The sequence below is a fragment of the Hemibagrus wyckioides genome, linkage group LG11 (assembly GCF_019097595.1).
Source record: "Hemibagrus wyckioides isolate EC202008001 linkage group LG11, SWU_Hwy_1.0, whole genome shotgun sequence".
Lineage (NCBI taxonomy): Eukaryota > Metazoa > Chordata > Actinopteri > Siluriformes > Bagridae > Hemibagrus > Hemibagrus wyckioides.
Window position 1 is genome coordinate 17,467,766 of NC_080720.1, and position 9,365 is coordinate 17,477,130.

The 9,365-nt window shown below is 38.5% G+C and overlaps 1 protein-coding gene across 4 annotated transcripts in view; it reads left to right on the plus strand.

Annotated features, from left to right (window-relative positions):
- Positions 1–8,320, plus strand: part of LOC131361981 (membrane-associated guanylate kinase, WW and PDZ domain-containing protein 3) — a 109,108-nt gene extending 100,788 nt beyond the window's left edge. For 2 of the 4 annotated variants that reach the window (XM_058403647.1, XM_058403646.1), the window contains 5 exons: positions 405–495; positions 671–776; positions 954–1,091; positions 1,855–1,993; positions 4,247–8,320. In XM_058403647.1, the coding sequence (XP_058259630.1) occupies positions 405–495; positions 671–776; positions 954–1,091; positions 1,855–1,993; positions 4,247–5,283 (1,511 nt within the window). In that variant the 3' untranslated portion in view covers positions 5,284–8,320. Of the gene's footprint in view, positions 1–404; positions 496–670; positions 777–953; positions 1,092–1,854; positions 1,994–2,201; positions 2,291–4,246 lie in introns of all 4 variants that reach the window. The other 2 variants (XM_058403648.1, XM_058403645.1) reach the window with 2 other exon arrangements.
- The last annotated feature ends 1,045 nt before the right edge of the window (positions 8,321–9,365 follow it).

The following is a 9,365-nucleotide window of genomic DNA, read 5'->3' on the forward strand; positions in this document are numbered from 1 at the left end:
ATCTGTCATATCTATGAAATGATAATAAAACTCATATGATTAATGATATTAATCTGATTCAATTAACCTGTAATTTGTATTTGCATAGAATGCTCTTGCAATAATTGCAAATTATTTTAATATAGTATAAATTATTTTAAAATTATTATTTTGAATTATTATTTTTTATCATAAAAAATGTGTTCATTTTTATGTAGCTTGCAGTGTTAATTTTTGGTATAATTATACCTCTGTCTGCAACTGTATGCTTACCCCATTTATATTAGTTATGTTTGTGCTATTAAAACAATTTACATGAAAAAATAACCATATTTGAATAAAAAAAACACTACAACTATTTACAGTAATGCCTAAGGCTTACAGTAGTATGCAAATATTGCTTTTGATTGTCTGTTTTGATTCAGAATACAAAGGCCCACCCTCGGCAGCCAGCTCAGCCAAACAGAGCCCAGCTTTGCAACACAGGACAATGAAATCCAGCACACAGGAGGAGAGGTACCAAAACTCACAACATCTTAACAAAATAGAGTATAATCTGTATGGTATGCTAGCTAAAATTTTCATTAAATATTGTTTTAAAGTGTATTACATTATGTAAAGTCTTTCACTATATAAAGTCTTTCATTGTGTAAAGATTACGTAGGACATTTCCTGTGTCTTTTACTTGCAGATATAATCTTGATCCGGAGGAGATCAGGGATGAGCTGGTCTGGGCCGAATATAAAATGATAACAGATAAAGAAAAAGAAACACTATGTGGGACAAGCTCAAAACAGGCAAGGCGCCTACTGTATTTCTATACTACGAGCATACTTATACTAACTATTCTATAAATACACATGTGACACATATGGAATCTTGTAAAGTGCATGTTATAGTGAGAGTGAGAACTGCTGTTTTAAAAAAAGATTTTAAATGAGTACACTTGTGTGTTTGTGTGTATGGGCATGCAGGGTTGTATTCTTGTGGAGTTAGAGCGTGGCCCACGTGGTTTCGGTTTCAGTCTGAGAGGAGGGACAGAGTATAACATGGGCCTCTACATCCTGCGATTGGCTGAAGATGGCCCTGCGCTTCAGGACGGCAGGATTCAGGTCAGTGTACTGAACTCGCTCAGTCAAGACAGTGTATTCTAGCTATCACTTGTTTTCTGATTAAGCTGATACAAATATTTTACATGTAATTGTTGGTAAATGCTCAAATTCTCAAACATAGCTCTTGCTATTATAAACTTCATAGCATAGCATAATATTTACCTGTTACATGCAGTCTCTTCCACTGTTTTCATTAGCTTAAATGAATAGAATTGCATGAAAATCCAGAAAAAAATGGAAGTGCCGAGAAGTGCAAAACAAAATAACAAATCAGAAAACAAAATAACAAAACTGAAAACAAAATAGCAAGTCCAAAAACAAAATAATAAATCCAAAACAACAACAACATCAAACCAGAAAACAAAATAACATAGCAAATTTTATTTTTGGATTTGTTATTTTGTTTCTGGATTTATTATTGGATTTTTGGGCTTGTTATTTTATTCTGTAGAATACAGTGGCAATACACAACATGGCAGCAGACCTCTTCACATCTGTATGTCTGTTATTTTAGTGACTGAATCCTGCTCTACATCTTAGATGCACTATATATGGCTACTTACTGTATGAATGTGCTGAACATGCACATATCCAGTCAATCATCAGTCAGTAACTAAATACCCAAAAAGAGCAGCCGTCTCGCAAGCAAGGCAAAAAATCTATTTCACATACCCAATACATAACCTTTAATTACTGCCTAGTTTCTATTTCTTTAATCGCATGACTGTCCAGATTTTTATTGTTCATTATATTTTCCATGCAGGTTGGAGATCAAATAGTGGAAATCAATGGCGAGCCCACGCAGGGTATCAGTCATACCAGAGCCATCGAACTCATCCAGGCTGGAGGAAACAAAGTACTGCTGCTCCTGAGACCTGGACCAGGGCTTGTGACTGACAACAGTGAGCCTCTCTGATATCTCCCTCTTACACACACACACACACACACACACACACACACAAGCACACAGTCACATATAGTGCATACAGTGAATTTTGAATAATATATGACTGGTAAAAAAATATGTACCTAGTATTGTTCTTTCTTTCTTTATATCTTCCTTCCTTCCTTCCTTTCATCCTTTCTTCCTTCCCCTTTCACTCTTTCTAGGTAATATAAGTTCCTCTGCTGTGTGCTACTACCCCCAGGAGCACCATCACTAACAGTTTCTTTTGCTCTGGGCATCCTTTCTCATTTTGGTAATTCTGTTTCTTGCATCCTCTTCTCCCTTCACTCACATCTGCTCACACAGCTGCAGAGTTATTCTACCCAAATATCTGTTTTCATTCCATATTTTCTGAAAAGAACTTCTATATCACATTTGTTTGGACCGAAGAATGCATGTGATTTTAAAAGTTAATCACTTGAACAAAATATTTATATAATTAGGCTATACTACTGACATGTTTTATTGTTACCTTAATTCAATCATTATACATCTTTAGTAAACATTTAGTTTATAGTTAGACCTACAAAGGTGGGAGGACACCATTGAACCTGGTAGAAACCCATGTAGCCAGTATTGAACTAGGACTCCCAGAGTTATGAGGCAACAACACTACTCAATACACCACTATGACACCCCTGCTGCCTTAAATGAATGTTATTGCTAACTGAGCAGGCGGGAGTGTGTGCTGTTCTGTCCATATACACTATATTGCCAAAAGTATTCGCTCACCTGCCTTGACTCGCATATGAACTTAAGTGACATCCCATTCCTAATCCATAGGGTTCAATATGACATCGGTCCACCCTTTGCAGCTATAACAGCTTCAACTCTTCTGGGAAGGCTGTCCACAAGGTTTAGGAGTGTGTTTATGGGAATTTTTGACCATTCTTCCAGAAGCGCATTTGTGAGGTCACACACTGATGTTGGACGAGAAGGTCTGGCTCTCAGTCTCCGCTCTAATTCATCCCAAAGGTGTTCTATCGGGTTGAGGTCAGGACTCTGTGCAGGCCAGTCAAGTTCATCCACACCAGACTCTGTCATCCATGTCTTTATGGACCTTGCTTTGTGCACTGGTGCACAGTCATGTTGGAAGAGGAAGGGGCCAGCTCCAAACTGTTCCCACAAAGTTGGGAGCATGGAATTGTCCAAAATGTCTTGGTATGCTGAAGCATTCAGAGTTCCTTTCACTGGAACTAAGGGGCCAAGCCCAGCTCCTGAAAAACAACCCCACACCATAATCCCCCCTCCACCAAACTTTACACTTGGCACAATGCAATCAGACAAGTACCGTTCTCATGGCAACCGCCAAACCCAGACTCGTCCATCAGATTGCCAGGTGGAGAAGCGTGATTTGTCACTCCAGAGAACGCGTCTCCACTGCTCTAGAGTCCAGTGGTGGCGTGCTTTACACCACTGCATCCGACGCTTTGCATTGCACTTGGTGATGTATGGCTTGGATGCAGCTGCTCGGCCATGGAAACACATTCCATGAAGCTCTCTTTGCACGGTTCTTGAGCTAATCTGAAGGCCACATGAAGTTTGGAGGTCTGTAGCGATTGACTCTGCAGAAAGTTGGCGACCCCTTCGCACTATGCGCCTCAGCATCCGCTGACCCCGCTCCATCAGTTTACGTGGCCTACCACTTCGTGGCCGAGTTGCTGTCGTTCCCAAACACTTCCACGTTCTTATAATACAGCTGACAGTTGACTGTGGAATATTTAGGAGCGAGGAAATTTCATGACTGGATTTGTTACACAGGTGGCATCCTATCACAGTTCCACACTGGAATTCACTGAGCTCCTGAGAGCGACCCCTTCTTTCACAAATGTTTGTAAAAACAGTCTGCATGCCTAGGTGCTTGATTTTATACACCTGTGGCCATGGAAGTGATTGGAACACCTGATTCTGATTATTTGGATGGGTGAGCGAATACTTTTGGCAATATAGTGTATTTATTCATTGTCATATTACATAATCAGTGAGCAGATTGCGTGCATATATGTGTACCTTACTAGAAAGCTTGAGTAAAAAGAATTACTGTGAAATCAACAACCAAACACTCCATTATATTTTGTTGGAATGTTTTCCCTTTGAACTTTAAGTCTGCTTAGGTTTGATCTTGTCATATACTTCTATGCAAATGTGATGCTTTTCATATTTTACTAAATGTGTGCATTAGATGATGTGTGGTGTTTTCATACTCCAGGCCCTGAAGCACCAGATCCAGCAGTCTCTTCACATCTGAACTCTCAAGATGACGTTCTCCTCAAAGAGCAACTGCCATATGAATCTACAGACTTTTCATTCTGCTCACCCCTTACTCAACCTTCCTCACCCCCATTATCTTTAGAGAAGAGACAGGACAGAGACATTTGGAACCACCCTTCCCTCTCTCCAAACCTTGCCAAGTCCAGGTCCAGTCTTTCTCCTCGTCCAAAAAGCAACAGCAAAGCCAGGAGCACTAAACCTCAAAACTCTGTTTCTCCCTCAACTGTAAAACCAATACGTGACAAGAGAAGTAAGTCTAGAGAAAATAATATTGACTCTGGAAGTATAGAATCGAAACTTAATGGTCCATCTAATACCAAAGATGATCTACCACATTGCTCACAAGATCCCACGAAGCCCAAGAAGTCCAGCAAACGCCAACCAAGCCGCACGAAAAGTCACAAACAGTCAAATCAATCAGGACAGGAAAGGGGGGCCAATGGAGAAGACATTTGCTCAAAGAGGTCATTTCAAAGGGAGGAAAAGAATGATAGTAGTGAGAGGGTAGGAAGGGATTGCTCGAGAGGGAGGCAGAGAACCAAGAAGAGAGAGGGCAGGAACAGAAAGAATGCTGAAACAAATGGACGAGAAGAAGTGGTGGAGGCTGGGGCAGAGACAAAAGAAGAGCTGAAGCTGACAAGCGTGATTAGACAGGACAAGCCATTAGAGGTCATGGAGAAAGAACAAGACACCAGCAAATCCACAGTAAAAAAAAGTGGGAGTCATCATAAAAAAAAAGAGGACAAGCCACAGCAAAGAAAGAGTAAAGAACGACAGAGTAATTCAAAGAGAAATAAACAGGGTAAAGAATGGGACATCGAGGTATATGATATAGTAATAGAAAAAGGGGACCAAAATGAATGTGAGGATGATCTGATCATGACACATGCACCAGATCAAAACGATCACTGGACAGTACCCAGCTTTGCACGCATTTTAACTCATGACGAGGTCATGCGGGATTTGTACGGGTAACTGAAGCATGCAGCTCACATTGTGGAGAGAAACGTGGCTTCTTTGCTTTCTTCAGAATACTGTTCTGCCAATTCACAATTTAACCATGTTTACAAAGCTGCCATACTCTGTCCCTCTTTTTCCACAGACACTCATCTGACAGTGTAGAGTGGGTTTCATTATGCTCCCAGTGAGTCCATTATTCCTCTATTTTAATGCACAGGATGGATAAAAGCAGTAAAAATTGAGTTGCTGCTATTCTGCTCTTATCCCCATAATGCTAGGGGCAGAGAGGCTTGGACTAGAGCATCTGTTCCTTACAAAACATCTGCTGTGACTATGTGGTCAAGTCAACAGGACCTCAGCTCTGCCCTAATGTTTCCACATTGACAGCTTTGAAATATGCGGATTCTCGGCTGTCCATCACAATGCAGTTCATTCATATGCAATGAAAGGGACCATACCCCTCTCCAATCACCAAAATAATGAACACGAACTTTTATGTTTTGAGTTTTATTATATGTCCTCAAGTCATATTGTCCCTACTGAGATTATTGCCTCTATTACTGCATGCAAAAACTGACCTTTATCCCTCAACTTGCTTTTGTTGCATGCTTTTGAAATATGAGTTTCAAACACACTTTTAACAAAGGACTTTACATAGAGGTTTGAGGCTGAATTCTCTGCAGCAAACTAGCTTTAAGGACTTTTGTAGACTGTTCTCTGACACTGACATGCCTAAATTCTTGATCTTCAAATCATATTATTATTGCAAAAGACCAGAAACTTGTGCTTCTTTGCTATTTCTATGAAACATTAGTTGTGTATAAGCATAGAGACATGTAGCCATATCGACTCACTGAACGTGATGTATACAGTTACGTAAAGTACGCGGTAGCTTTTACATGGTAGCAACTATTTTGACCCATCACAAAACTAATGGTACATGCAGAAGTGTCTTCAAGTGTCTTGTGATACTGGATGTCTCATTTCTTTGACTTTTTCTGGATGTCTGTCTACAAAACCAATGTAAATGCAGGCAGTTGAGCTCCGGAACTAATGAAATATGACTAATTTCATATACATAATATATTTTTCAGATGATTATTATGGTTCACAATTCTCTAAATGTCTCACACATCTTTGTGAATGGCAAATATATTCAATATATCAAAATACCAGTCTATGGTAAGGTGAAAATTTCTCAAAATAGAAATATTGAAGGTATTGTGTCCACTGATTTATCATTTTCATAAATCTGTATTCACTTTCACTCATAAGAAAAATGTTGTGTAGCATCATTAAGGGCTGATTTATGACGCTGGACGGATGGATTCATAAGGGGACATGCTTCATCAGAACCAAAGGATTGGTGAACAGTGTGTGTGTTCTGTGTGTATGTCGTGACTCACCTCAGGTTGTGAACTGATATAGAATAGCTAATGGTCCTCTGTGATAGCTTTGATGTATTGAAGCCATTCACTTTCACCATAAGCTTTTCAGGCTGCTCTGATCTGTTACAAATGATGAATCATTGGACACATCCGGAAAGCATACAGTTCCTTTATTCTTTTATCAGTGACAAATGATCAAGAGTTGTGGCTAGATACAAACAGGGTTGCCACCACTTTATGTCAGGAACATTCAGCTGAATTCTGGTTTGATAGGAGAAACGGACACTAAAGAAAAAAGTCACTAAAGTTTTCAGCACCATGCCATTAACTCTGTACAACCCAGATCTGTTAGTAATGTTATGGAATGAAATGGTGTCCTCTTACATCTTTTCATCAACAGGTGATGAAATCTGAATGGTCATGTCTATGTGCTCTAAGATGTAAATGTTTATATAGTGTACAGCGCCTTTATAAATGTGATGTTGTGTGCACACTCATAAGAAAGAATAGAGATCTGTAAATTGACGTCATTATTTTTGTATTCAAATATTTAAGGTGGATAAAAACAAAATAACATACCCTTGTTCAGGTAATGCACTGTAAAATAAAGTCATTTATTCTCCATGAATTGCCCATTTCGTTAAAAAGTGTCAATGTTGTTTTCTTAAAAAATAAACCTTGTGAAATTTGTCAGTCTGTTTGAGATGGAATCTTATAAGGCGTGCAATATTTAAAACAGATTCAGATAAATATTATCTAAAATATCTAAGTTCGATGTTTCCCAGCTGCTTCAGTAATGCAAAAAGCATGTGCTGAATGTTGGAGATAGTGCCAGTGAATACTTCACAAATGACTTGCTGGATGTCTCCTTCAGCAACCGAGGACAAGGTATTTTGGTACCTTCTTCTGTTAACCCTAGTTTAACTTTTTAGTTTGGAGCTTGCTTTAACCATGAAGGCAGTTGTATCAAATTTCATATTTTATCAAATATTTTATCAAAGTATGAATATTTTATTATTATTGCATTTTAAATTTTAGTTCATTTCATTATATTAGAATGAAGATAAAACATGCATTACTGTCTGAAAATACACTGTATTTTTTGTACTCTGACACACAATTCACTCAAAGGGCCATGCAAATGTCAAACACTTCCCCCATCCCTTCACCTCCGTTTGAGGAGCAATTTTTTAAACGGGGCAATGACATTACACTCCTGTTTAGGGAAAGTAAAAGCAGCATGGTATATAGCTAATAGTTTGTGATTTCTGGGGCAGGTATTATCAGCAGGAATGCTGTTGTGACTCTGTTACTATCTCTTACGTAGGAGCACTTTGGAATCCTGAAATGTTCTGTGCTGTTATGAAAACCATGTGCACATATCTGAATGAATAAAGTCTGGTGGCTTCACAATGCTTGTCTTGTAACACAGCTATAGAGTTTGGCACTAAAGCCTACAGAATATGCATTACATGCATTCACAGGAACTCCTACATTTTTATTATAATTTGATTTAGTGTAAATTCAGCTCTGGTGATAATGTGATAAACATGTGATATGTGTTTGCTTCATTTCCTTGCTAATGTTAATATTCCAAGATCGGGACACCTTATGAGTTTTTGTTCTGTGCCAAGCTCCAAAATTCACTTTTCTGAAAGATTAAAAAACACGCTTCATGTTTCATTTGATCTTCATTTATTCCTGTAGCAGCGGGACTACATTTGAGTGCCAGGTGGAATACAGTGTAATGTGTCTAATATATACAAAGAATATTCAAATTTACACACCCCTGGTAAAATAGTGAGTTTTTGTGATGTAAAAAAATTGAAAACAAAATAAATAATGTGAGAACTTTTCCCACCCTTAAGGTGAAATTAAACATTTTGTCATTATATTTTTTTCATATTTTGTCAGTTTCCTGAGAATTTACATGTATAACAGCAGTATAGTATTTGCGACACCTGAACTGGTAAAATGTTTGGCTTAATAGTGTATTGCTATAAAGCAAATAGTAAAATACATTCCCCTCCAAAAGTATTAGAAAGCAAAGGAGGCCAAATCTTTTGTTCTTGTTATAAACTGAAGACATTTAGGTTTGAGATCAAAGGATGAATATTATATGATCGTCGGCTTTCACTTCCTGTTTTTACATTTAGATGTCAACACTATCCTTTGTTATTTTTGTCAGCTGGGCACTGTGCACAGAGGCAATAGCCACATATAGCCAGGAGATCCGCCAATTCCTGAGGCTGTTCTGTGTCAACAGACATAGTGACTGGGCATGATTCATTGCATAGGCATAGTACAACCAAAACACTCTCTAGCACTCTACTAAGCTCACTCCATTCCAGTGCATCTTTGACTATCAGCGCTGTTCCCACAGAATGCTAACCCAACTAGCCTATCTTTTGTAGATAACTGACCCTGGTGGAGTGAGCAGGTGTGGGAAACAGCACACCAACACCTCAAACACATTACTCATGTAAGTAAGGAATTCACTGACTGTTTTTCCCCCACCCCTATGAACACTTTACAAATGTTTCAGGCTAGAAGCTAGTTTCCACTGGAGACTAAGTACACAGTTTCAGTTTAACTTTTAGCTTAGAGCTTGTGGACTCGTTTGAACTATGAAGGCAATTAAAGGAAAAGGGTTGATTAAACACATGTAAATGTAAACATCACATAACATCTCTATGTAATGTTCATTTT